At 55.9% G+C, this 27,850-nt stretch overlaps 2 protein-coding genes and 1 long non-coding RNA gene across 6 annotated transcripts; 2 read left to right on the top strand and 1 right to left on the bottom strand.

Annotated features, from left to right (window-relative positions):
- The first annotated feature begins 1,388 nt into the window (after positions 1–1,388).
- On the top strand, positions 1,389–11,003 carry Slc5a5 (solute carrier family 5 member 5). Its single transcript, XM_048427284.3, has 15 exons — positions 1,389–1,868; positions 2,471–2,536; positions 2,871–2,922; positions 3,027–3,094; positions 4,125–4,279; positions 4,537–4,677; positions 4,769–4,898; positions 5,207–5,295; positions 5,511–5,623; positions 5,695–5,765; positions 6,303–6,389; positions 6,467–6,648; positions 7,848–7,972; positions 8,938–9,053; positions 9,965–11,003. Exons 1-15 carry the CDS (start codon positions 1,512–1,514, stop codon positions 10,061–10,063), a joined length of 1,851 nt encoding a protein of 616 aa, XP_048283241.1. The 5' UTR covers positions 1,389–1,511; the 3' UTR covers positions 10,064–11,003.
- LOC148118278 (uncharacterized) lies at positions 6,805–19,763 on the bottom strand. The gene is made up of 3 exons (XR_015736255.1): positions 18,500–19,763; positions 17,875–17,967; positions 6,805–8,766 (listed from the first exon to the last, which is right to left on the bottom strand). It is a non-coding gene; the product is annotated as an uncharacterized LOC148118278 (long non-coding RNA).
- Positions 19,764–19,944: 181 nt separating this feature from the next.
- On the top strand, positions 19,945–24,318 carry Ccdc124 (coiled-coil domain containing 124). 4 transcript variants are annotated; one of them, XM_048427247.3, is made up of 5 exons: positions 19,945–19,992; positions 22,487–22,656; positions 23,437–23,611; positions 23,698–23,812; positions 23,902–24,318. In XM_048427247.3, exons 2-5 carry the CDS (start codon positions 22,498–22,500, stop codon positions 24,104–24,106), a joined length of 654 nt encoding a protein of 217 aa, XP_048283204.1. In that variant the 5' UTR covers positions 19,945–19,992; positions 22,487–22,497; the 3' UTR covers positions 24,107–24,318. The 4 variants fall into 4 exon arrangements, with proteins under 4 accessions (XP_048283204.1, XP_087757330.1, XP_087757329.1 ...); XM_087901204.1 differs by having other exon boundaries at positions 19,978–19,992; positions 22,473–22,656; XM_087901203.1 differs by lacking the exon at positions 19,945–19,992 and adding an exon at positions 20,104–20,350.
- Positions 24,319–27,850: the final 3,532 nt, after the last annotated feature.

Below are 27,850 nucleotides of genomic sequence, written 5' to 3'. Positions count from 1 at the left end.
GAGTGCCCCATGCCTGTCAATCTCCCCCTAGCTCTACCCATCCCGAAGCATTTTGAAGACCTGAAAACGTTCAACGTTTTCCGAAGTGTCCCCACCTACCACCCAGTGCCCTTGACAGCAAGACTTGGGAGCCGGTAATTGCCTGTACCTCCAGCTCCTCCCTGCCTCAGACCCCTTGCTGCCTTGGGGCCCTGCCTGGCGATTCACCTCAGATGGAGACAGCGTCCATCCCATGGGGAAACACGGTGGCATTCACCTCAGATGGAGACAGCGTCCATCCCATGGGGAAATACGGAGGGGAACTAGGCACTTTGGGCAGGTCTACAGCCTGAGGCAATCAGGTCCTCTACCTGCCAGATCGCCTGAAATGTGGGGGACTCGACAGGGAATTAACACTGGATACCCCAGATTCACCACCAGCTCATCCAGGAAGGGTTCCATGGTGAAATCTGAGCCTCTGGCTGCATCGTCCCAAGCCTCAGGCCAAGTCCTCGTTCCCTTGAAAACCATGACCAACCCAGGACCCAGGTCTTCGCAAAAAAAAAAAAAAAAAAAACAAAAACAAAAAAAACCCCAAAAAAACAGCAATTGAAGGAAAGGACGGGCGCTCAAAGAACGAGCAGCAGAGTTTGCACAGGGAGGCTGGTCCACACTTGCCAACCCAGCCCTAGGGAAGCTGAGGCAGGAGGATTGCCACAGCTTCAAGGTCAGCCTGTGGGAGGGAAGGAAGAGAAGACAGGAAGGGAAGGAGCGGAGGGCCAGGACGGGTGTGGAGCACACTCCTGTCATCCCGGCCTGAGCTGCCTCAGACACAGGCACACACACACCACACACAGACACACCACACACAGTTACACACACGCACACAGAGGGAAGTAACTCCAGACTGCCCTTGTACCGGCGGAGAAAATGAGTACTAAACACCTAAACAGAAGAAAAACTTCTCCAAGTATGTTCTCACTGGGAAGCCCAGAGCGCCTCCCACCGGGGTTGGCTGGAGGGCAAGGTTGGACAGTTCCCTGTCCCACACTGCGAAAGACAGACGTCCTCTGGGGGAGGTCTTTTTCTTACAGAACTTTTTCTTACAGAGCCCGGTAGCTTTCCCCCCCACACACACACAAAGGAAATCCCAGTGCCAGGCTCCTCGTAGCTCCGGGTACCAAAACCCGGCAGACTGTGTGAGTGCGGGTTTTAGCCTCCAATGCCCTGTCTGTCCATAGCCCTGGATGTGAGAGAAAGTGTCAGGAGACGCGAGTGTTGCGGAGGAGTCCCCCCCCCACCGCCCGCACCCCTGCAGGCCCGCTCGCCCCAGGGTGGAAAGGGTGCGGGTCGCGCCCGCCTCCCAGCCTGGGGGCGGAGCTGCACTGACCCCGGAGCCCAATAAATCCTCAGCGCGCGGAGCGGAGGGCACCGACGGCACGCACGGCTGGTCGCGCGCTGCCTGCCTTGCACGCACTCACCGAGGGTCCTGCAAGTCTCCGCATCCTCCCTGCACCGAGTCACCTGTCCTCATGGAGGGGGCAGAAGCCGGGCCACCAGCCACCTTCGGCGCCTGGGACTACGGCGTGTTCGCGGCCATGCTGCTGGTGTCCACGGGCATCGGACTGTGGGTCGGCCTGGCCCGCGGCGGCCAGCGCAACGCCGACGACTTCTTCACTGGGGGTCGGCAGCTGGCGGCCGTGCCCGTGGGGCTGTCGCTGGCCGCCAGCTTCATGTCGGCGGTGCAGGTGCTCGGGGTCCCCGCCGAGGCGGCGCGCTATGGTCTCAAGTTCCTGTGGATGTGCGCGGGCCAGCTGCTCAACTCGCTGCTCACCGCGCTGGTCTTCTTGCCAGTTTTCTACCGCCTGGGCCTCACCAGCACCTACCAGGTAGGGGACCCGGTCCCGCGGGAATGTTCCGGGAAGATGCCCCGGGCGCAGGGCAGGGCCAGGAAAGAGGAAGAGTCCGGGTCCCACAGCTCAAAGCAGCCTAGGGGCGGTGACTTCCCGCTGACACCTGTCCCCGTGTGCGCCCGGGACGGGCCACCCACCCGCGTCCGCACACGGTTCAAACACCTGCAGCGAGACCAGGGCCCTGCAGGATTTCCCAACCTTTCAACACCTAGTGCAAACGAGATGGCCCCAACCTGTAGTCTCAGCACTGGGGAGACTGAGGCAGGAGGATCACCCTGAGTTTCAGGCCAACCTGGGCTCACTAGGCTCTCAGCTTCAAATCTGCGGGCACAGCTGGACACACTGCAACCGTCCAACAAGGGTAGTGACAATTGAAGGCTTATACCTGATATATCTCAGTACTCGAGAAGCTCGGGCAAGAGGATTGCCTCGAGTTCTAAGTCAGCTTGATTTACACACAGAACCCTGACTCAAAAGAACTGTGTAAGCGCGGGTGGGCACCCGGGAGAGAGGGAGAACAAGGAGGGTGGCTGAGGGGTCATGTTCCCGGTGACCTCCAGCTCTGACTCCTTCTTCAGTACCTAGAACTTCGCTTCAGCCGAGTGGTGCGGCTCTGCGGAACGCTGCAGTACCTGGTGGCCACGGTGAGCAAGCTGCCCGCCCAACCACGCCCACACCAGACACTCATCCCGCCCCAACCTGCCCACACGCCACGCCCCCATCCTGCTTGGCCCCGCCCCTACCCGCGTGAGCTCAGCTTCCTAGGGACCAACTGGGACCACGCCCATAGCTCCGCTCTCATCCTGCCTAGAGACACCCTCCTGCCCAGCGCCACCCCCCTGCCCAGCGCCACCCCATCCCTCCTAAAATCGCCCTCTGGTAACCTAGCCGCGCCCCTCCCTCCGTCTGGACCCGCCCTCTTCCTTCTGTCCCCGCCCTCTTCCTCGCCCCCTATCTCACGTCCCTCCTCACCCACAGATGCTGTACACAGGCATCGTGATCTACGCACCCGCGCTCATCTTGAACCAAGGTCTGACTGGCGGGCGGGGGAGGGGGCCGGGCGCCCAGGAGCCCAGGCTGGACCTTGTATGAGCACGCAGAAGCTGGAAGCCTGACAGGAGGTGTGTTTTGCAGTGACCGGGTTGGACATCTGGGCGTCGCTACTGTCCACGGGAGTAATCTGCACCTTGTACACGACCGTGGTGAGTGAGCCGTGGCCGCTGCGTGGTCTTGTGGACGACTCCAGGCAGGCAGCACCATCCCAACACCTGGTTCCCCCTGCCTGACTGGATCCCCAGGGCCTCATGGGCAGCCCCGAGGGGCTTTGCCTGGGCTCTCTGGTCCCTGAGTTGCGGCCTTTGCCTTTCAAAAGTGAGCAGGGTTTAGCTGGAGCTGGCTGAGACTCCGGCCTGCTCTTCTCTGGGCCCCATGTCTTGGCTGTGCCTCCTGAGGGACTGGCATGTTCTGGGGCTGTTCCTGGCACTGGAGGCTCAGCTTTCCGTGAGGCAGGAGAACGCAGGGAGAGCTAACAGTAAAAGAAAATAGATGGAGCTGCCCAGGAGCCGTTACAGTAGTGCTTGGGAGGCTGAGGCTTAGAAGTTCTGGGCCAGCCTGGGCTCCTCAAGCGAAGAAGGAGGAGGAGGACGAGGAGGAGGAGGAGGAGGAGGAGGAGGAGGAGGAGGAGGAGGAGGAAAGGAGGAGGAGGAGGAAAGGAGGAGGAGGAGGAGGAGGAGGAGGAGGAGAAGGAGAAGGAGAAGGAGAAGGAGAAGGAGAAGAAGAAGAAGAAGAAGAAGAAGAAGAAGAAGAAGAAGAAGAAGAAGAAGAAGAAGAAGAAGAAGAAGAAGAAGAAGCAGCAGCAGCAGCAGCAGCAGCAGCAGCTGGGCAGTGGTGGCACATGCCTTTAATCCCAGCACTTGGGAGGCAGAGGCAGGCAGGTCTCTGTGAGTCTGAGGCCAGCCTGGATTACAGAGTGAGTTCCAGGACAGGCTTCAAAGCTACAGAGAAACTGTGTCTCGAAAAAAGAAGGGAGAATGATAATAGATCCTGGGGTATTTGCTGGGACAGCTAGCACAGCGGCATCTTTTCCACCCATGATCTTGTTTAATCCTCCAGCTAAGCATGGGAAGGTATACTATTCTTATTTTACAGGTGGGGAAACTCAAGAGCGGATCTCGGCCCAGCAGCCAGGGACAGGCCTGCCCGTGACTCTCTCCTCTCCCTTCTCATGCACAGGGCGGTATGAAGGCCGTGGTCTGGACAGATGTGTTCCAGGTCGTGGTGATGCTCAGCGGCTTCTGGGTGATCCTGGCTCGAGGCGCCATGCTCATGGGAGGCCCCTGGAATGTGCTCAGTTTTGCCCAGAACCATTCCCGGATCAACCTGATGGAGTGAGAGACAGAGCCTCACTCTGTAGCCCAGGCTAGCCTCACATCTATGCCTCAGTCTCCCCAGCACTGTGAAAGTTTTTGAGTCCTGCCCCCCCCCCACGGGTGTCTCAGAGGGCAACAAAACTCAACCTAGAAAACACCTACCCACCCTTCAAAACTCCCTGCAAACACAACACCCCCTTAGGATCTGGAATAGCCATGGTGATCTGGGGAGGGCATCCTCACTTGGTCACTAGCATACCTTTTTCCCTCCTCAGCTTTGACCCAGATCCTCGGAGTCGCTACACCTTCTGGACTTTTATAGTTGGTGGTACGCTGGTGTGGCTCTCCATGTATGGCGTGAACCAAGCCCAGGTACAGCGCTATGTGGCCTGCCGTTCAGAGAGTAAGGCCAAACTGTGAGTATGGAGGTGAGGGACCCATGCAGAGGCTTCTGGGACAGGCTGCCCCTCCCCACACACTCCTAAGGCCACCCCCATCCACCCCCAGGGCCCTGCTTGTCAATCAGCTGGGCCTCTTTCTGATCGTGGCCAGCGCGGCTCTCTGTGGTATCGTCATGTTTGTCTTCTACAAAGACTGTGACCCCCTTCTCACAGAACGCATCTCTGCACCGGATCAGGTGAGCTTACACCAGGCGACGCCCTCTCCAGGCCCAGAGGCGGGGCTGGAAAAGCATTCCCTCTCAAAGGCACCGACTGTGCTGACATCTTGGACCGGGAGGGGAGGGAGATGGCAGAGTGGGTGTGTGAGCAGGCGAGACCTCGGACCACTTACAATAATAGCAGCCGGACTGTTGACACAGGGGCTCAGGTAGCTCAGGCTGGCCTAACTCACTTTGTAGCTGAGGCCTGCCCAAGACACCAAAAACAAAAAGAGAAAGCCCCGCCCACGTCCTGTGTGTGACAGACAGGCCTCTGTCTCCTGCAGTACATGCCGCTACTCGTGTTGGACATTTTCGAGGACCTGCCTGGAGTCCCCGGACTCTTCCTGGCCTGTGCCTACAGTGGCACCCTCAGGTGCACACCCTGCTAACTCCAGCTATGACAGCGGGGGAGGGGGGCTCTGGTCTATACTGACTGGTCATCTCCTCGTGGATGAAAAGTTCAGGCCCTATCCGTAAATTATGGGGAGAGCCGTAGGCAGAAAGCAGGACAGCGCTGAGAGCATCAGCGGGTGCTGAGGCAGCCCCGTGGGCCCTGAAGCGCTGCCGTTGTTTCTCCTCCACCCGCAGCACAGCTTCCACTAGTATTAACGCCATGGCAGCCGTCACTGTGGAAGACCTCATCAAGCCACGGATGCCTGGCCTGGCACCTCGGAAGCTCGTTCTCATCTCTAAAGGGCTTTGTGAGTTTGGGGGACCAGGGTGTGGGGCCAGGGTGGCACCCCACACTGACTGTGCCATTCCTCCCCCACAGCCCTCATCTATGGCTCAGCCTGCCTCACGGTGGCTGCTCTGTCCTCGCTGCTGGGAGGTGGTGTCCTCCAGGTGAGACTTCAGCCCCATCTGCCCTGCGCCCCAGCGTGAGTCCCAGTCAAGGCTGGAGGAGATGCCCAGGCCGCTGGTGACACTGGAGAGGCGGGACTTGGCGTGGGGAACACCAGTCATCCTAGAGGCTGAGGCAGAAAGATGGGGAGTTCAAGGCTAAACACAGCTACCTACATAAAGAGGTCGAGGGCAGGGGCTGGAGAGATGGCTCAGTGGTTAAGAGCGCTGCTTGCTCTTCCAAAGGTCCTGAGTTCAATTCCCAGCAACCACATGGTGGCTCACAACCATCTGTAATGAATCTGGTGCCCTCTTCAGGCCTCTAGGCATACATGCAGAATACTAAGAATACTATATACATAATAAATAAATTTAAAAAAAAAAGAGGTCAAGGGCATAGCTGAGCTCCACCACTGTCATTTTCTACCAGCCTTCGAGGAGAAAGAGGATTGGGAAAACTGGGGTGCAGAGCAGTGTCAAGGCCTGCAGAGGGATTCCTTAGGGTAAACTGAGCCCAGCCCTTCTCCGCCTGCCTCGCAGGGCTCCTTCACGGTGATGGGCGTCATCAGTGGGCCTCTACTAGGTGCCTTCACGCTGGGAATGCTGCTTCCAGCCTGCAACACACCCGTGAGTGGGAAGGGTGTGGGCGTGTCCTGCGGGGCATGGTCAAGAGGCCCGGCCCCTCACGGTGGCCCTGTTCCCAGGGCGTCCTGTCTGGACTGGCTGCAGGCTTGGCTGTATCCCTGTGGGTGGCCTTGGGGGCTACACTGTATCCACCCGGAGAGCAGATCATGGGAGTGCTGCCCACCTCGGCCGCCGGCTGCACCAATGCATCGCTCCTCATGGGCCCACCCGGAGCTGCCAACGCCTCCAGCGGGGTTTCCAGGTGAGCAGCCCAGGGGTAGGGTCCAGTGTACAATGTGAAGGTGTCAAACGGAAGGAACTGGGTGCTGGGGGAAAAAAACAGTCTGTGCAAAGGCCCTGGGGTTCTGAAGGTCACGGTGTGTGAGCTGAGCTTAACAGGACAGAGGGGCCCAAAGGCTGACTTTGGTTTTAGTTTTTATTTTTGTATTTTAGTAGTTTGAGACAGACTGGCCCCAGACTCGCTATGTAGCCAAGGATGACCCTGAGCAAACCCTCAATCCTCCTGTTTGCACCTGCTGCATGCTGGACCACATGTGTGCCCAACATGTCTGGCTACTTTTTCTTTCCTCTTTCTTGATGACTATATTTTTTATTGGGATGTAATTAGCATCCTACATAACTAGCCATAGAATCTTAGGTTTTGCTGGTATGGTCTAAAGCTGGAGGCAGCAGGCAGAGCATGGATCATTCATGCTTACAGAGTTAATTTGAAGACAATTTGGGCTACATTAATAAATCAAAATTTTTAATTCTCCCAGCTTCTGGGAAGATCCATGTTTTGAGTCTGTGGATTTACCTCTTCTGGGCTTTTGGAAGGAGCAAAATCTTAGAATATTTGGACTTTGGTATCTCAACTTGCTTTGAAAGTTCATCCATGATTACTGTGAATGAAGGAGATGCGTTCTCCGTGTTGAGTAATATTCCATGGAATGCAGATGGCACACGCTTGGAGCTCCTGTGGACAGAATCTCAGTAAACTTTTGTGCTTTACAGAGCCAAGCGTAGGCTCCTCCTCCCAGCACTTGGGAAGCTGAGACTTCAAGGTCTTCTTGGACAATTTAGCTAGACTTTGTCTCAAAAGGAGGCCTGGGCTGGGGTATATGTAGCTCAATGACTTCCCAGCATGGAAGAGGGCCTGGGTTCCTTTAGAAAAATAAGAAGAGAAAATGCTCCATGCCCATCTCGGAACCTTCCAAGCTTGGCCAGGCCCCATTGATGTTTCTCTGTGCATGCCTCTGCCTCAGAGGGTGCATCTGTGGAGGTTGACCAGAAGGGCTTTTTTCTAAGTATTTAGGTTCCTTTAATTCCAAGATCAGCGGGGAGCCATGGTGGTTGGGGAGATCTAGCTCCTGCACAGGTCTGAGTGATGGCTGAGCTGACAAGGTGGGCGGAGTGTGTGTTTGTGGACAGCGGCATCTGTACCCTCCTCTTCCACCCCAGCTCTAGAGTAGAGGCAGACCGCCCCGCGCTCGCTGACACCTTCTATGCCATCTCCTATCTCTACTACGGGGCTCTGGGCACGCTGACCACCATGCTGTGTGGAGTTCTCATCAGCTATCTGACAGGTTAGTGCAGCGTTCTCCTTCGAGGTCAGCTGTTCATCCTCCTGCCTCCACCCCCACTCCCTGAAGGGAACCTGGAAGGGACCCCGTCGGCTGTGAGCTGAACCCCCCCCCCCCCAGGCCAGTTCTATTTTGCAGACTTGGGAACTGAGGCGGCTCCTCCAGGAGGGTCCCGGCTAAGGCCCAGGGATTCGAGGCGCTGTCCGCGGTCCTGAAGCCAAATCTTGGCGTTAGGAGGCTCCCAGACCCGGCAGAATTGTTTGCTTGGATTTGAAATGGGGGTGGCATCCTCATGCTGTAGCTCAGGCTGACCCTCAAACTCATGACAATCCTCCTGCCTCAGATTTCTGTGTGCTTGGACGACATGTGTGCATCACCATCTTCAACCGCTGCTATATTTGCTTCTCTTTATTCACGTTTCCTTTTGAGACAAAGGTTCCATGTAGCCCAGGCTAGCCTCGAATCCCTTATGTAGCTGAGGCAGACCTTGAACCTCGGATCCTCATGGGAGCATGCACTGCCGTGCCTAGTTTATGTGTTCTGGGGATGGAAGTCGGGGCTTAGTGCCAGCAAAGCAATCCTCTACCAGTGAGCTGCAGACCTGTGATGATCGAACACAGTCGCAGCCTGATGCCCTCGGCTTTTGCTGAGCTTCTAGAAACTAGGGTTGAAACTGAGCGGATGGAACGTTGGGCACTCCCAGCCTGCTGAGTGACGGTGCCCACCCGTGATGCCAGCACTCCGGAGCCAAAGGCAAGAGAATGAATTGTCTTGAGTTCCAGGACAGACTGGAGACCCTGTCTCAAAAAGAGAAAAATAGGTCAAATGAGACTCCTAGGACAGGGAGGGCCAGAGGAAAAATAACCTAAAACTAAAGCCAACCCAGCTCCTCACGAGTGGGCAGCCATGGGTGTTGTCAGGGCTGGAAGAACATCCAGCGCTGAGTCCCTGTTCTCCTGCCCCCTCAGGCCCCACCAAGCGCAGTTCCCTGGGCCCTGGACTGCTATGGTGGGACCTCGCTCGGCAGACCGCGTCTGTGGCCCCAAAGGAGGACGCCGCCACTCTGGAAGACAGCCTGGTGAAGGTCAGATCCAGCTAGGGTCACTGGGCGCCAGGGCCATGGGGACCTGGTGGGTGTGGCCCCAGGGGCCCGGCAGATTCCTCTCCGCGGTCAAAGCTGTCTCTTTCCCAGGGGCCAGCACACATGAGCAGTGTCTATTTTTATCATATCTGTTTTTTTTAAACAATTATTTCCTGCCTGTGGCGGGGGAAACTGGTTTCCCCTTGAGAGACACTTCTGAAGAATATTCTTAAGATAACATTACTTAATTCAGAATTACATAAGAAACGGGGTGGGGGAGCTGTGCTGGAGCCCAGCCCAGGGACTGCAGAGTCCCCGAAAGTGGGAGACGCTGTCACCTCCTGAGAGACCATAGTGACACAAAGAAGAGACTTTCCAGCAGGTGACACCAAAAACAGGAATGTGGAGCGCGAGGCCAGCCTGAGCTCCACAGCAGGCTCGAGGCATCCCGAGCACCATGAGAGCCTGTCTCAAGTGACAGATGTAAGAAGCGGGCAGCGACTCGCAGAGAACCGGGTGCCTCCCACGTCTGCAGCTTCAGGAGGTCCCTTTCTGGCCTCCAGGCACCGAGCACACACACATATGCTGACCAAATACGCATACCCATAATACAAAAATAAAACAGTATTAAGGTTATGAAGCTGGGTCGGGCACGGTGATGATCTCAGCATTGAGGCAGGAGAATCACTGCAAGTTTGAGGTCCACTGGGATACAGAGTAAGACCCTGTCTCAAAACAGCCTGAGCTGGAGCAGGGCTGACAGAGGCTTGGTAGAGCGCATGCGTAGCACCGTTGGCCGTGGCTGGAGGATGAGCCGCGGCTTGGTGGGGGGAGGGGGCACCCTGCATGTAGCCGACCTGGTCCTCGGGGACCCCATCTGGGACGGGTGTGTGATGTACTCCGCTTTCTCCCAGGGTCCGGAAGACATCCCTGCTGCGACCAAAAAGCCCTCTGGCTTCCTGCCAGGCGACGAGGCCCACCTGCTGTCCCTGGGGCGCGAGACCAACCTCTGAGGGCGAGGCCCCAGAAGGTCAATTGTGGGTTCAGGGTCATGAGCCTCTGATTGGCTGGACGGGAGCGTACTGAAGCTTGGCTGGCACTCTCTCCGCTCCCTCCTGGGTCCCCTTGGCCCACCCACACACAAAGAGGGATGGTTCTCCATTCACAAAGGAAACAGTCTGGAACCTTCTGGACCTTGTAGAGCTGAGAAAGCCCAACTGCTCCAGACAGGCTTGCCAACTGAGCCACCCGGGCCCATTTAACAGGCAAAGAAACTGAGGACTGTCACCCCAGCAGTGGGGAGGTTCAGAAATTCAGGATCATCCTCGGCTACATAGTGAGGCCAGTCTGGGCTACAGGAGACCCTGTCCCCAAACAAACAAATATAGGTGACCTGGGCTGGCACCGTGCTTGGCAGTAAAGGGCTTGCCCAGCACACAGTAGGAGTATTTTAAAAATAGCAGAAGGGACATAGACACATGGAAAACCAAGGTAGAGGCGAAAGCAAGGGGTGTCTAGGACACAGAGCCCCAGGGAACTGCCAAGGGATGAATTCCCAGAGCCCCCACAAGACACATGGACGTGGTAACACCTTGACTGTGGACTTAAGGTTTGCAGAACAAAACTATCAGAGAACATGTTTGTTTTGTGATCAGCCACCCAGCCCCTGCTAATTCCTTCCTGCTTCACAAGGCCCCGTATATACCATCTCCCATGCGTCCCACCTTCACCTCCAGGTGTGTGCTGAGCAAGCTACCCCTGAACTACACACCTAAATAGACCGCCATTTTTTTTGACACAGTGATCTGTCCATGCTTCTGTGTATATCAATATTTCACTTTTATTCAGTGCCAAGTAGTATTCCATTGTACGGACATACCACAGTGTGTCAGCTGGCCAGCTTCGTTCCAGCTTCGTCTACAACAATAAAATTGCTGTGGTGTTCAAGTGCAATGGGTGTGATGTGACTGATCAGCTCCACGTCTGTGTGTTCCAAAAAAAGTTACTTTCTTGTTGAACATATGTGGTCTTTTGGGAGTGCTGATTCCCTAGACAAATAGTGTAAGAAATATCTACAGCCAGGCGGTGGTGGCGCACGCCTTTAGTCCCAGAACTCGGGAGGCAGAGACAGGCGGATCTCTGGGAGTTCCGGGCCAGCCTGGTCTACAGAATGAGTTCCAGGACAGGCTCCAAAGCTAAAGAGAAATCCTGTCTGGGGGTGGGGGTGGAGAAAGAAGCATCTACAGAGACAAATCCGCACTGTAAGTTAGGAAGTCTACAGGAGCAAGCCAGGTGTGATAGCACACACCTGCTATCCCAGCCCTCAGAGAGCTGAGGCAGGAGACGTGCTATGAGCCCCAGACTCATCTGGGCTATGGTGGACAGCTGGTGCGACCTAGTGAAGGTTTGTCACCATGCTGGAGGTGTGGGGACCTGACCAGGCACCATGTCCTGAAGCCACGCCCCTCAGGCTACTGCATGGTTTCTCCCGAGGAGTTCCTTTCTTGGGTGACCATGACCTGGCTGGTTCCTATGGCGGTGACATGTTTAATTTGGGGCCAGGACTGAGTCAAAGTCATGTAGCCCAGACTGGCCCCCAACTTGCTATATAACTCAGAATAACCTTGAACACCTGATCCTCCAGCCTTCACCTCCCCAGTGTTCACTGTTTCAAGCAAGAAGCTTCGGAGCCCCCCACATCCTCTCTTCCAGCCAGGACACCACCTCTCTTATCTCTCTCTCTATCCATCTACCTACCTATCTATTTATTTATTTATTTCTTGGTTGGTTGGTTGGTTGGTTTTCCAAGACAGAGTTTCTCTGTGTAGCCCTGGCTGTCCTGGAACTCACTCTGTAGACCAGGCTGGCCTCAAACTCACAGAGATCCACCCACCTCTGACTCCCGTGTGCCAGGATTGAAAACGTGAACCACCGTGCCCAGTCACCGCTCCCCTTATTTTTTCTGAAAAGGTTGTTGCCTTTATTTGTGCGTATGCAAACACACCAATGCCAGGCCACACAGACCAGAGGAGCTTGCAGGAGCAGACTCTCCTTCCACCACGTGCAACTGCAGGATCAAATTCTGGTTCTCAGACTTCACAGCAAGCTCCTGAGCCCTCTCGACAGCCCCTTTTTTCTGTTTCACCCTACCCTCGATTCCTTTTCTTATCTCGGTGGCAAACATCCCCAGAACAGCGCTGACTGCCAGTCAGGGTGGTGGCCGCTTGCCCCACCCAGAATATATCGTGTCTGTCCTTCAGTCACCTGACAGGAGGCCACAGCCCCGTCCACTCCCCAGCTCCCATCAGCCTGATCTCTCCAATTCCTCATTTAGCATAAGCCTCTGAAGCACTGTGGGATGTTATCGACTCCTCAGCACGGTGAACTGCTCTTGGGGAATTTCTCCTCTTATGTTTGAATGACCCAGGCCGCCTCGTCCCAGAATGAAACCCTCACACACACACCCCCTCCAGTGCCCTTCACAGCTGGCTTCAATCTCCTATATTGTTTTTAGCATTTTTGCATGTGCGGGCCCCTGGCTGTTCTGCGCGGCTCTATCCTGTCCTGTGGTGGGGCAGGAATTCTAGAAGCTCCCTTGAAGCCCCACCTGCTGACTCACCCAACTCTGGTGACCCCTCCAAGAACTGCCTGCTGCCCGCTGGGACAGAGCTTGGAGCACCCCCTCCCCCGTGCCCGCCCACCGCGACTCCCTCTTCTGCCCCCACTCCTGTCGACTGCCAAAGAGCCAGGTGGGGCCTTTCTCTCCAGGGCTTCCCTGCTGATCTGGCATTCGCAGCTAGGGCCAAAAGCCTGCTGACATTCCTGTTGGCTCCTGGGGAACAGGGGCATTGTCAGGAAGCCAGGAAGGTATAGGCCCACAGCAGACAGGAGAATGGGGTCACAGCAGACAGGAGGACGGGGTCACAGCAGACAGGAAGCAGTTAAGTTCTCCGGCAGCATTAGCTCCAGGCGTGGCTGGCTCTAGGACACCTGTGATGCAGAAACCCAAGAACCTTCCAGCTGATTGGTCCCTGGCATCCTAGCATGTGGGAGGCAGAGGTGGGAGGACCAGAAGCTGAAGGTGTGTCATCCTTGGCTTCATGGCCAGTATAAGGCCAGCCTGGGCTACGTGAGACTGTCTGAAATCCCAAACAAATTCAATATTGAAGACCTGCCCACAGTCAGTCTCCATAAGAGGGAGTATTGGCTTCCTCACAACTGGGGCTTCCTGCACACAGCATCATCCACAAGAACCCCAGTGAGGGTGCTGTGTGACCTGCAGCCCGCGGCTGCCCCTCTCTGGTTCTCTATACCTTTGTCACCAAGGCCAGGCCAGGGTTTCTCAGCGGGGGTTAAAATGCAGTTGCCCTGAGAACACAAAGCCTGACCAGAGCCTGCTCTGAGCTTTTCTAAAGACCCAGGCTCCTGAGGGGGAGGGGAGTGAGGCTCAGCAGCAGGGCTGGTGCCCTGTGAGGCAAGGCTGATGGCTGTCACCCATTCGCCCTCCTCTGTGGCAGGACTGTAGGTCCAGGCCAGCCTCCCTTCCAGCCCCCTCCCAGAAAATCTGCCTGAAGCACAACAGAACTAGAAACAGGACTGGGAAGGAGAGAAGAAAGGTGTAGGGAGGGCAGTAGGGAGCGAGGCGAATCTGAGGTAGCCAAGGTGTTGGCCTGGCGTTCAGACCCCCTTCTCCTGAGCCTGAAGCCCAGTGATGGACACAAAGTGCTGACTGCTCCCCGATGGGGCAGATGCTTTCCTTGAATTTATCCAGCACAGGTAGCGAGCTTGGACCATCGGAACTTTTAACAAGCCTCAAGAACAACCCACCATCTCTTCTGTAACAAAAATAAAAAGACAAATTGCAGGGGCTGGAGAGACAGCTCAGCGGCTCTTGCAGAGGACCCAGGTTGGGTTCCCAGCACCCATGTGGCAGCTCACAACCGTCTGGAACTCCAGCTCCAGGGCATCCGACACCGCTTCTGACCTCTGCAGGCAACACACACACACAGATAATTTAAAATAACAAGATGAATATATTTTAAAAGAAAAAACTTTTAGCTGGGCAGTGGTGGCGCAAGCCTTTAATCCCAGCACTCAGGAGGCAGAGGCAGGCAGATCAGAGGTTGAGACCAGCCTGGTCTACAGAGTGAGTTCCAGGACAGCCAGGGATGCACAGTGAGACCCTGTCTAGAAATAAAAAAGAAAGAAAGGTGGGTGGGGAAAAAAAGAAAAAGGAAAGAAGAATGTGGGCTCATTTTGGAGGTCTCCCCAGGTTCTACACTGGAGATGTCTTGTCATGAGAGAGACATGGCAGGGCTGTTGGTTGCCCCCGTTTGATGCCGGCAGAGAGTCTGCAGATTACCCTCATATCAGCAAGCTCTCGGCCCACGTTATCCAGTGCAGCAGATTGCGGCTGGATAGAAGAGGGGTCAACCCCAGAAAGCAAACAGGCCCTTGGCCTCTGCTTTGTGTCCCCAGGGGCCTTGTCACATGCTGGGCTTCATGCTGCCCAGCCTACTTCGCATCGGGCTCCAGGGCGGCTGCTGGCTCTTGTCCTTTCTCAAACATTTGTTTTGAGACAAGATGCCTGCAGGTGAGTCACAGCCAGGGCAGCTGAGGGGAGAGGGCCCAGGCTGCAGCTGCACAAGCCCCAGGGCCAGATGGGAATCTGGGGTCACTTAGGAGGGACCAGTGCAAGGCAGGGTTAGGTCAGTTAGGCCAGGGGGCCAGGAGAAGCAAGGATTCCCATCCTGGGCTCTGGGAGGAAAAGGACACACAAGCCCCTGGTTGACAACAGCAGGCACAGAAGTCCCCAGAGCAAGTGCCTCCTTGACAGGCTGTGGTGACTGCTGACAGTCTGGCAGTGGAACATTCTGGGGCTCGGCAGAGGTGGGGGGGGGGGTCCTTAGAAGAGATGCCAAGTCCCTGTAGACACCATGGTAAGTTTCATTTTATATCAACTAAACCAGACACGGGGCTGGAGAAATGGCTTAGCAGCAACGGCACAGCTGCTCCCGCGGACCAGAGCCCAACTCCAGCTCCACACGGTGCTCACACAGCCTGGGACTCTAGCTGACACCCCCTTCTCACCTCTGCGGGCGCTGACACATGCGGTGCCTAGACAGACACGAGGGCAGACAGTCACACCCAGAACATCTCAAACAGCAGATACACCAGGCAGATTTGCTGGCCAGCCAGTCTAGCTGAATCCCTGACCTCCAGGTTCAGTGAGACCCTGATCCAAAAGAAGGAGGCAGAAGGGAGGGGAAGGAAGTTGCATAGCACGAACTTCTGGGCCTCACACACATAGAACAAATAAAAAATAACTTCGAAACACATTAGAAAACAATGACGGCCAGGTGACAGTGGCGCACTGGGGAGGCAGAGGCAGGCGGATCTCAGTCTCTGAGTTTGAGGCCAGCCTGGTCTACAGAGTGAGTTCCAGGACAGTCAGGGCTACACAGAGAAACCCTGTCTCGAAAAATCAAAAACAAAAACAAGAAAAACATAGCAACAAAAATAAAAATCAAGACCAGGCTTGGTGCACATAGTCATCTCAGCACTGGAGAAGTGGAGGCAGAGGGATTGTCACAAGTTCCAGGCCAGACTGGGCTGGCTTGAGAGATCCTGCCTCTAAACAAAAGAAGAAAAACAGCAAAGCCGCAACGATTAATCCTGTTAGGTTTTATCTGAATTACAACAGCAACAACAACAAAATAATAAGAAAGAAAAGGGGAAGCCGCTTCTTACACCCCTCAACATGGCGGGGTCCACCGCAGCCCCCGTGAGGGGGGCCTGGACGAAGCTACCCAGAGAGTGTTGCTCTGCTTTTACCAAAGACTCGCTTGGATGTTTGAATTCATTTTATCTGAACTGACTCCATTTTCTCCTTTTTCCTTCTATGTCTCCTACTGGGAAGAAACTAGAACTGGCCCTAGCCCCTCAGGGGATCCTAGGCGGGCCCTACAGGCACCCCCACCCCTCCACAGTGTAGCCAGGGCCTCTGGGCCCCTACTGACTCTGTGAAGATAACCCAGTTTGCTCTGGCTGTGGATGACTGGGCTTGCTGGCCAGGGTGCCATGACCTCAGAAACATTTCATGTGTGGAAGATTAAGGCCTGATTCTGAGGACGAATTTCCCAAGTATGTGAGAAATGTATCTTTCAGGAGGAGTGTAGAAAGGTTCTCCAAGGTGTTTCCCAGGGAGCTGTATCAGAGGAGATGGCTTCAAACAGGGACATTAGCACCCCCCCCCACCTCCTCTTCCTGCAGTAGCAGTGGTGTGAACTAGGTCTGTTCCCAGGATGCGGCTGTGAGGGCAGCTTCTCAGCAGCCTTGCTGTGATCTGCGGGAGCCCTGTCAATGTTTCCCACTGTATATTGGTGTTTAAGGTCACACTCTGTCAAGGGATCTCTATGTTTAGCGGCATCAACATGCTCCATGGGTGTGGGAGGAACGTGAGCCTGCTGGCTGCCTGATCAGCCTGAGCTTAACTGAAAACGGAAGAGCGATTTTGAGCCGGGTACGAACCCCACTCCTGTCACCTTCCACATGGGCAGATGAAACATCAGGGTTTGGGGACTTCAGAGAAAGTGGTGGTGGCCGGGACAGCAGCCCAGCAGGCAGAGTGCGGGGGCTCAGTGCATGTAGGGCTTGCAGCTTGCTAGGTAGAGTGCTTTCCTAGCATGCACGAAGCACTGGGTCCCTCCCCAACATAATCGGGGTGCGGTGTGCCCACCTTCCTTCTTCAGTGCTCTTAGCTTGAGGCCAGCCTGCTCTGCACAGAGAGATCCTGCCTCAACATCGACCCAAGAAGGTCACCCTGCTGCTTGAGTTTCTGTCTCCAAACAAACTGTAAATTTCTCACTGTATCAAAGCGATGTCACATGTGAACTTTGCCATTTAGATAAAATTATGAAGCTTAATAACAAACACAGGCAATGACTTTATCAGGACAAACGTTTGCGTTTCTCTGGGGGCACCAAGCGCTGCTGTCACTCACAGGAGGCCAGCCTGCCTTCGCTTAAGGAGGCAGAAACAGCACTGTTTGATTGTTCGATGCTCTTTCTTTTGTTCTCCTCATCTTTTTTCTTCCTCTATAGCCTTGGCCGGCCTCGAACTCACAGAGATCCTCCTGCCTCTGCCTCCTGAGTGCTGGGATTAAAGGCGTGCACCACCACCGCCTGGCTTTCGTTCTTTCTTTCTTTTTGGCTCACGTCTCCTGTGGCCCACTCTGGCCTCAAATTCAAGGCCAACTTTGAACTCCTGATCCTCCTTCCTCCCACTCCTGTGTCTTAGGGTGACACATGGTGCCACCATCTATCCAGCTTATGGGCTCAGTCCTTGTCTGTGCAAGCACTCTTTTAACTGAGCCCCAGCACTTGCTTTTTTGAGACTTGTCTTACTGTGTAGCTCAGGCTGGTCTCAGACTTGTGATAATTCTCCTGCCTCAGCCTCCCCAGGCTGACATGTGTGCTACCACCTTCGGCTATTTTCTACGGTGAATACCATTCAATGTGGATGTCTCCATGGCAACAGAAGCACTGCGAGCAGGGCCTGGACCAGGAGGGGGCTGTCCTTGTCAGGGGTCCATCCCCCATCCCATCAGCTCTAAAGCACCGGAGAAAGCTGACTTCAGTGTTACACGTTGTGGTAATCCTGTCGTGTCTCTTTTCCTTTGGGTCCTTCCCAGCATGTCCCGAGAAGCGGGGCTAGTTCAGGCTGTTGGGTTCAGCGTCTTTCCCCACTTTCCGTTTTGTAAAGCCTCCCAGCGACAGATACCTCGGGTGGACTGCACAGTCCGGTTCCTTTCACAGGGACTCACCTGCCATCCCAGCTCTCAGGATGTAGTGCACCCGGATCGGCTCCATGGCTACAGACTGAGTTCTAGTCCAGACTGGGCTACATAGTCCTCCGTCTAAATAAACAAACAAACATGGCCAGGTGTGGTGGCGCTCGCCTTTAATCCCTGCCTGCCAGGCAGAGGCAGGTAGATTTCTGTGCGGTCTACACCATTTGTTCTCCGAACTAAAATAGGAACCTGAGGTCAGGGTCTCCCTGGAAGATACCATCAGGTGTCTGAGCCCTGAACCCGAGGCAGGATGGGATGCAAACCATGAGACACTGAGATGGGAGGAAACCCTCACCCGGGGATCTGGCTGAGCTGGGACCCTAACCGTTTCCAATGCTCGAGAACCCTTCCTCCGAGGCTGAAGACCTGAAATTTCCAATTTCCAGGGAGGGCACAGTCCCAGGGGGTCCTGCTCCCGCCTTTGCCACATTCTGACGCGCTGCCCTGAGGTGAGGGGACGAACTCCCACACGCGCACCGCAAGGTTAGTGGAACTTTAAAGTATTCTGCTGGAGCGCGGATCTTCCCTGGAAGCCCACGCCCGCGCCCCGGGGGGCCTTGGCTCCCCAACCTCTCTTAGTCACCCTGCGCCCCCGTACCTGAGGCAGCTCCCCGAGGTGCTTTTCCATCCACACAGCATCCGGCTTTCACCACAGTCAAATTCTCTGGAAGTGTTGTTCCTCACGCTGCTTCAGGGGACAGTGGGGCTGTGCCCCAGTCCCCAGCCCCACAGTGGGTGTGGAGATGGGTCCTGCTCTACCGTGTAGGGAGGATGCCCCAGTTCCTCGCTTTCCGAATGCCAAACAACACCCTAATGCCCTCAGGTCCCTGTTCCCGATATCACAGTCATAGGGGAAGCAGAGTCAGGCAGGACCAGTCCTGGTGGTTTGGGGAAAGGAGGAAGGCGGTGGAGGAAGACCCGCAGGGCCACGGGGAGCCAGGGCAGGTCCCAGCAGCAGTGCTGAAGATGCCATTAGGAGGAATGACTCACTGAAAGTCACAGGCTTCCCTCCTTGGGGGGCACAAAACTGAAACCCTCTGAGAGCACCATCTGGACATAGGGACCCGAGGGCGATCCGAAGTAGCAGTAAATCTGACAGATGCACATTTGAAGTATAAGATAGGTTAAGATAGACGTAGTTACCGATGAAGCCATACAGGTGACAGAGAAGAAAAACTCGGCGGGGTGGGTGAGTGCAGCTGAAGAAGAGAACAGTGACAACGGAGGAAGCCGAGTTGCGGCGGTTTATCAGTTATTCGGGTGTCCTCATTTATCTCAGCGTCCCTGCCGGCCTGCTTCAGGCCCCGCTGTGCTGGGAAACCACGTCTGACTATGTCGGCGTCGGCTGCATTTCATTTCATTTCATTTCATTTATTTATTTTGGTTTTTTGAGGCCTAGTTTCTCTGTAGCTTTGGAGCCTGTCTTGGAACTAACTCTTGTAGACCAGGCTGGCCTCGAACTCAGAGAGCCTCCTGCCTTTGTCTCCCAAGTGCTGGGATTAAAGGCGGGCGAGCTCTATCCTTGTTTTTTTGGTTTTGTTTGTTTGTTTGTTTCTGGTGTCGGTTGCATTTTAGTCTAATTAGATTTCTACTCGCTCTGATCTTCAGTTTTCCCACCAGGGCGTGACAAAGAATGCTGTTCTCTTTTGCCCCAAGCCGGGGTGGTCACTGACCTGGCCAAGTGCCCGGGAAAGTCCAGGCTGCGGCCTCGTATGGGCACGGCCGCCCCCTGGCGGCCCGGCAACAAATGTCGTTCATAGACCCTATGTGACGCCAGCGCCGCCATCTTTTCTCCGGGCAGCGGCCAGCTTGGTAAGGTCATTGTCGTAGATTGTAGCTTTATCTTCTGTCTTTGTTCATAAATATCTGAAACGAGACTATAAAATGATATTTCGAAACATAATTTGCTCGGAAAAAAGAAGAAAAGGGGGCAACAATGGTTAAGAACTTTGGTTTAGAGGAAAACTGGTTGGTCTAGCCTCTACCAAGATGGCGGCATCAGCTAGCGTCATGAGCGGCGCGCCACCGATAGGTGAGTGCGCAGGCGCTGTGACGTCACGGAATGCGACCGGGCCGGTGCCGGGGGAAGAGGTAGGAGCGGCTGTGGCGCGGGCGGAGTCGGGCTGCGGGGCTCGCTGGGCGGGCGCGGCTCGGCCTGGGGTCCTTCCGCCGGGAAGACGGAACCGGAGATGGGGTGCCCAGGGGTAGGCGCTGGCGCGCGCAGGCGCGGCAGATCGCGGGAAGCGGAGCCCGTTCCCGGGCCCAGCCAGAGCCTGGAGGGCTTCCTGGAGGAGGAAGCGTTTCCCCGAACTTTTTTCCTGTCCCGCGGCCGGCACTCACGGGGAATTACGTGGGCACTTTTTGAGAGGGGTTATTTGAACCCCGGGCTCATTTTGTAGCCTAGGCTGCCTCAGCTTTGCCAAGTGACGGGATCATATGCGTGTGCCAGGTGATGCCCGACCTGGGAACATTTTTCCTGGTGGTTGTCGTTTCGTAGGTCGGGAAACCGAGGTGGTAGTGCCGACTTGATCTGGTTCCTGGTGAGGGCCCTTTGCACATGGCCTCCTTTGTGCTCCCAGCGTGTTGGGGACGACGATTTGTTAAATGATAAATATACAGTATTTACTCAGTCAGTCAGGAGGCCTGTGAGTTCCAGGCCAGCCTGGGTAAGATATCGGGGCCCCGTCTGGAGAAAAATCGGGGGCGGGGGGAGAGAGAGAGAGAGAAAACCGCAGGCTGGCCTGGAACTCAGGTATCCTGCCTTTTCATGGGCTGCCACGCCCACCCTGGCCCGAAGTTTCAGTAGGCATTTACTGGGTTAGCCTGGCAATGTGCTACATATCCGGTCACCCCAGCACTGCTGAGGCAGGAGGATGGAATGTTCCAGGCCAGGTGTCAAAAGGTCCTATGGCACAGGGCTGATTGCTGTCTGAATACTCAAATGCAGGCAGGTGTGGCTGCCACAGGGAAAGGATTCAGAGACTCCATGGAGTGAAGTTGGGTGCCTCAGTTTCCTCGGTGTGCGGGAGATTGGCCTCCCTTCTGAACGCATTCCTGCTTTGCTGCTGGCCGTTCTCTCGGCTCGGTGGGGTCCAGCTGGGGTGTCTTGTGCAGGCAGGGGCTCTGATGCCTGCCCCATGGCAGTGTGTGCGTGTATGTGTGTCTCTGATGAGGAAACTGAGGCACACACACGGGGTGCCTTGGCCACAAACGAGAGGACCCAAGCTGCTCTGCTACACATTGCGCTGTGCTGCTGTCTGACGATCATCCTGACTGTCTGAAGCAGGGCAGTGCTTAGGAGCCAGATCACAGCCTCCACTCCTGCATGAACTGGCCTCATGTCGCCGTCCTCTTGGGCCACCTCTGGCCAGCTCTCAGGACCCCTGCCCATATGGTGTCTACACCCAACTGTGCTCTCACACAACAGATGAACGGGGCTTTGTGAGCCAGATGGGAGTGTATCCCGAGTCCTGCTGCCTTCTCTTTCCTACCACTCACCTCCGGAGCCTCCGAGGACCCCTGTAAACCTAGAGCGTCATTCCTGCCCCAGGGCCTTTGCAAGCTCTGAGCTGTCTGCCGGGATCCTCTCCTGATAGGATACGTGGCTATGGATGTACATGATTCCAGTGGGGCCAGAAAGGGGGACTTCACACAAAGTAGAGTCCAGTGTGAGGTTCTGCAGGGTACAGGGCTTCCACATGGCAGTGGGAGACACTGCAGGGCTCCACTACAGTGTGGCTTGTAAGAGCCAACGATGGACACCGGTGCGGGGGGATCAGACGCACTGGGAACAGCATGTGCTGCCATAGAGTATCCTCCGACACAGCGACAGGCCCTGCTGCGTGACCACAGCCTGACAGAGGCCATGTGGTATAGAATCTGTTGACATGAGATGAAGTAGATCAGGGGCTGGGACAGGGACTCTTGATAGAAATGGGATCTTTTGGATTAGGCAATGGTAGTTTTTGTACAACATTGTAATTGTAGTTAAAAAGTTATTTCAAAAGTCTCAGAAGACACCCAGCCATAGTGTCCCTGCCTAGAATCCCCATTAAGGGGCTGGGGGCGTGGCTCAGGGTGGAGCCCCTGCCTTGAATCCCCAGTGAGGGGCTGAGGGCGCGGCTCAGGGGTGGAGCCCTGCCTAGGTTGTGTAGGCAGAGGGTTACCTATCCTAATGTAAGAGGAAAGCCTGCTTGAGGGGTATGTATGCCCCATTGCCATCCCAGCAATGACAAGGGTCAGAGAGAATCACGTTTCCTCTCCAATCTGGGCTACATAGTGAGACCCTGTCTTTTTTTTTTTTTTAAAAAAAAAAGATTTATTTATTATGTATACAGTGTTCTCCCTGCATGTATGCCTGCAGGTCAGAAGAGGGCGCCAGATCTCATTACAGATGGTTATAGCTACCAGGTGGTTGCTGGGAATTGAACTCAGGACCTTTGGAAGAGCAGCCAGTGCTCTTAACCTCTGAGCCACCTCTCCAGCCCCAGAGACCCTATTTTTAAAATTGTTTTTGCATGCAGTCTGTAAGTCATGGGTGGGCACTGGCCACTGTCCAACCCTCTCAACAGTGTCCTCCCTGCAGCCTGCTGAGGGATGCCCAAGAAGTTCCAGGGCGAGAACAGCAAGTCGGCAGCTGCCCGAGCACGGAGGGCTGAAGCCAAGGCGGCAGCTGATGCCAAGAAACAGAAGGAGCTGGAAGATGCTTACTGGAAGGATGAGGACAAACACGTGATGCGGAAGGAGCAGCGTAAAGTGGGTGGCGCTAGGTCACCATGGAGGGATGTGGATGCAGCAGCTAGCTGAAGTGGTCCTGCCTTTGTCCCCAGCCTTAATTGTGTCCCATTCTTGATCTTTGAGCCCCAGGTGCCAACTTGGTGCTTGAGAAGCAGTTTCGGGTGGTGCTGACAGGTCATCCCACTAGGGGGCAACAGAGACCCATAGTCCCCTCTCCTGGGCCCCTGATCTAACCAGTACCAGCTTCCTTTGCGCTCAGCCATTCTTCCTGCCTCAGCTTCCCCCACAGCTTGGAATACTACAGGATCAAACCATGATCAGAAGTGTTTTGTGTGTCTCACTCAATACTGATGACCCCTTGGTCCTGGGCTCTTGGAACTTTCTGGAAACTGTCCCTACTTTGGGCGCAGGATCTACCAGCACACAACCCTCTCCAGGCTCTCTGCCCTCGGGACAGAAGAGGTCCCCAGACCAGGACTCGTGGAGGAGTCCCAGTGGGCAGCTGCTGTGCAGAGGCACTGTGGCAGGGCCTGGCTGAGGCTTAGGGAGAAACTGAGGCAGACTCCAGTAGCTGCCCTCAAATACCTTTGACTGTGAACTCAGATAGGCTTTCCTGCCTGCATTTGGTACAGAGGCTCAGGGAGTGAAACAAAAAGTTTCCCTTGTGAAACACTTTAGCTGCAAGAGTGCCCTGGGGGATAGAAAGGAAGGGATCAGCACTCACTTGGCTCTCACCCACGGTGCCTCAGGCGGCATCTAGATAGACAGCCTCCCGTGGTGACCCTGTTACTGTCCTAGGAGGAGAAGGAGAAGCGACGTCTGGAACAGCTGGAACGCAAGAAGGAGACACAGCGCCTGCTGGAGGAGGAGGACTCCCGGCTCAAGGGTGGCAAGGCCCCTCGTGTGGCATCCACGAAGGTCACCCGCGCGCAGATCGAGGACTCGCTGCGCCGAGAGCAGCGGGCTGAGCCAGGTGCGCGAGGTGCCAGGGGCGGCGGTGCATCCCCAACCGCAGCTGCTCACATCCTGTCCCTGTCATATTGTGCCCCCCCATTCCAGTGGAGAAGGTCAAGAGCCACCTGGAGCTGCCCCTGGAGGAGAATTTGAACAGGCGTGCGCAGGAGGAGGGCAACTTGGAGGCACGCACTGTAGAGGACGCCATAGCAGTGCTCAGGTGGGCGTGGCCTGTGGGGGTGGGGCGGGGCTTGCAGGTGTGGGCGGGGCCTAGGCAGGGATTTTGGGAGCTGACTCTAGGCTCCACAGTGTGGCAGAGGATGCAGACCGGCACCCTGAGCGCCGTATGCGTGCGGCCTTCACCGCATTCGAGGAGGTACAGCTGCCGCGACTGAAGCAGGAGAACCCCAACATGCGGCTGTCGCAGCTGAAGCAGCTGCTGAAGAAGGAGTGGTTGCGCTCACCAGACAACCCTATGAACCAACGTGCGCTGCCTTTCAATACACCCAAGTGACAGAACCAGGCCTGAGTCCAGCTTGTCCAGGTCCAGTTCACCCAAGTCCAGGCGTCCCCCTCCAGCCAGGTCTACCTGGGAATCCAGAGAGTTCCGAGCCAGTGAGTTACCCTCAACAATCCAGAGGGTCCCTGCTCTGAGCAACACCCAGCCCCTGTGAGCCCTATGGAGGCCGGCTGAGCACCTGCCCAATAAAGGCTGTGGCGAGGCTGCCTGAGGCCCATGTCATATGTGGTGGGGACTGTTGGAGGGAGGCATGGTGTGATGGCCATGTCCAAACCTGCTGGCCCCCGCACAACAGGGCAAGGTTTGCAGAGATGACTGAGGCCACACAGCAGCAGGGGCAGCCTCAGGCTGTACTCACCCGGAGCCTGAGGTATGAGGCAGCTTTCTTATGGATGACAGGCAGGGAACATGAGGGTGCTGGGCCTGCTGAGAATGACAGGTGGACCATTGACCGTGAGGTGTGAACCCAGAACGGCTTTCTCTACTCTAGCATTAGCCCTGAAGATCAGAGAGGGCGCCGGAGAGACCCACACACCTATGTAGGCAGTGCCAACTGCCTGCCAGTGTGCTGAAGACTCTTAGACCCTGGCTGTGTCCCTACTGCAGAATGGCTGGATTGGAAGTGCACTGGGGATGTGGTCGGTGGGGAGCTCTCACTGGAGAGCAGAGAACTTCCGGCCTGCCTATGGAAGTGGCGCTGAGCTGCTGAACTCCTGGCCCCAGAACATTAAAATGGCCATCGTGGGGCAACAAAGGCACAAGGGCAGATATCAGGTCCCACAGTGGTGACAGCCTCACACAAGGTCATCATCTGCAGTTTGTCTCCTCAGCCCATTTTTTTCTTGGATTCTCCCTACATAGCAACTGTCCCCCTCAAGACCTGTGACCTCTCTGTTTCTTGTATCAAGAGAAAAGTGGGCCTCCCTGCAGGTGTTCCCAGCTTCCAAAGGGCCAGGGCTGTGCTGAAGGGGTTGTCTTTGATCCAGTGTAAGTCTCATGAAACAGGCCTTGAAGAGTGTGAGGGAAGGACCCACCGGTGCACAGGCTTAGCTGCCGCTACAGGGGATGTGCCTAGAAGAGTCTGGGGCAGTAAGCCCTGTAAAATCAGTGCGGCACTTGGCTCCAGCCTCATAACTGGGAAGTGAAAACATTCCTAAACTAGATAATGGGGATGCATGTTTGCCATCCCAGTACTCACTTTGGGTGCCTGCCTGCTATCTCGGCACTCAGCAGAGTCAGCAGTTCATGGCCATCCTTGCTCTGGGGTGATGCCAAGGCCAATTTGGGCTCTGCCATTCTAAATGGGTTGTGGGGAGAGAGGGTGGGTAACCCAACAGTGACTGGACAAGGCTCTGGATAGCGGTTCACCAAAGGACTAGAGGGTGCCAGGCATCTCGGAAAAAGGCCTGGTGCGGGTTAAGGGAGGGAATAGGAAGGCCCCATGCTAGGGGCGTGGCAGCGACGCAGCAGCTGGGTTTTCACGCCCCTGAACTGTGTCTCCTGCACTCCTGTGTCGCACCTATCCCTCACCTACAGTGACGCGGCTAAGGACTAGGCGAAGGAGCCCACCATGCTTTTGGCTACAGGTGCTTCAGTTACAAAACGGACCTTGGTAGCTCATCCCCCTTGGCTGTGTCCAAGATCTTAGGCTCCTGCTCTTGGGAGGCTGGAGCAGGAGAATTTCCAGAGTTCAAGGCCAACCTGGACTATAGACACCTCTCCAAAAAAGAAAAGAAAAATTAGTCAGAGATCTGGAAAGATGGCTCAGTAGGCAAGAGCACTCATTACTATTGCAGAGAACCCAGGTTCAATCCCAGCACCACATGGTGCCTCACAACTGGAGTGCCAAGGGCTCCAGTGACCTGAGCTCTCTGAGAGCACCAGATACAAACGTGGTGCACACACATATGTACGTACAGACACGTGTCCAGACAAGACACTATGAACATCAACGTTGACAGGGTCTGATTAACCAAGGTTGACCTTAAACTTATTGTCCCTACACCTTCCTCCTGCTGGGGCCCCATGCTTTCATGGACTTCATGGAACTGGACACATGATGGAGGGCCTCGTTGGGGAGGACACACACCCTCTGAGGAAGGCATCCCACGGACCATCCACTGGCCAGTTGGTCTCCTAGTGACAGGAAGAAGCCAGCAGAGGGGGTAGAGGCGTGGAGCCCTCTGCAGAGCATGGGGAGTCACGCAGGCAAGTTCCTGCAGAGAGAATACAAAAGATCAGAGCCACGTGTGGTGGCTCTCGCCAGTCTGAGGCAGGAGCATTGCTGTAAGTTCAAAGCGAGGTTGAGCCATATACAGAGATACAGTGTCAAAATAAATATTACGCAGACAGGCGCGGAAAGACCAGGCTACAGCCTTTGTTCCGTAGCAAAGTCGCATTGGCTGGAATCCCGACCCGCGCCTGCGCACTAGGAGAGGGAAACCCCGACTCCGGGAGAGGGTGAGAGAGGGGAGTTCCTCGATTCGCATGCGCAGAGTAGTTTGTTCCTCACCTGGGCTTTCCCCGTGCGGGGGGTGGGGGAGCATTTCCCGCACGCATGCGCCAGTCGCTGCAAGTCCCTGGGGACTAGGGGAATCCTCCACCGCCCCAGCGCCCACGCGGTCCGGGGAAACCGGCTCGAACCAGAGTGGAGCTCCCCGTGAGGGCGGCGGGGGCGGGTTGCCAGCGGGGTCTTCCCCACGTTCCCGCCCTCGCGATCGCCATGGCAACCGCACGGGGGCTGGCTGCAGAGTAAGAAGAACGGGGGAAGTCGGGCGGATGTGCGCGCATGCGCCGCCAGAGCAGAGGTGTCCCTCGGTGTGAGTACGTGGCCGAGGCGACAGGGACAAAGGGACCCGCGCGGTGCTGCAGCGGAGCTGGGCGTCCTGGTCCCGTCAACCCGACCGACCCAGGAATTACCAAACTCGCGGCCCTGCACACCTGTGAGCCCAGCACTTCTTGGAGGCAGGAGAATTAGGAGTTCGAGGCCAACGTGGACTTCAAGAGGCCTTGTCAAAAAATTAAAAATAGATCACAGGCACAGAAACGGCAGCCATAATTTGGCTCCTCATCTCCCCACCCCCAACCTCTTCCCCAGCGTCTTCTTCCCAGAGTTTCCCCACCCTCATCTTCTCCCCTTCCCCTTGTGCCTACCACCTCCCCCAACCCCCCCCCATCCCCTTCCCATAACCCCCTCCACGCCTCCATGTCCGCATCCCGGGCCTTGAACTCCAGCCCATAGTACAAGAACGTGCAAAGGCGTGGCGCCCTCAACGTGAGCGCCTTTGGTGTCCTCCAGGACCAGGACCCTGGCTGCGCCCTTCCCACCGCATCAAGTGGACGCATCTGCGCGAGGCTCAGTCTCCTGTCGTGGGCCGCCGCGCGGCTGCCTTTGTCCTCAGCAAAAAGCTTGCTTCCTTTCATCCTTTCTTTGTGGGGTGGGGAAAGTGAACCGCAAGGAGGGTCAGGCCCCAGCGACACCCTGAACACTCCTTGTCCTCGGTCCCTGGGACCTAGGTCCCCAGCGACGGGGCAGCCCCACTGTGTTCCTGAAGTTTCGGGGACGCCCTGCAGAAGGCACGAAGGACCTTCTGGGCTGGGTCCAAAGACCCTTCCTGTCTCTCTGCACAACCCCTCATTCCTTGAGGGTGGGTCGCCCCAGATGCAGCTCCTGCTCCCCAAGTGGCCTTTGGCTCCTCTTTCTCCTAGGAGAGGAGGATGGATGTACCGGGAACGGAG

This window comes from Myodes glareolus, chromosome 23, assembly GCF_982192425.1.
Source record: "Myodes glareolus chromosome 23, mMyoGla1.1, whole genome shotgun sequence".
Classification (NCBI taxonomy): domain Eukaryota; kingdom Metazoa; phylum Chordata; class Mammalia; order Rodentia; family Cricetidae; genus Myodes; species Myodes glareolus.
The sequence above is the reverse complement of the archived record's forward strand: the minus strand, read 5'-3'. Positions and strand labels throughout refer to the sequence as shown.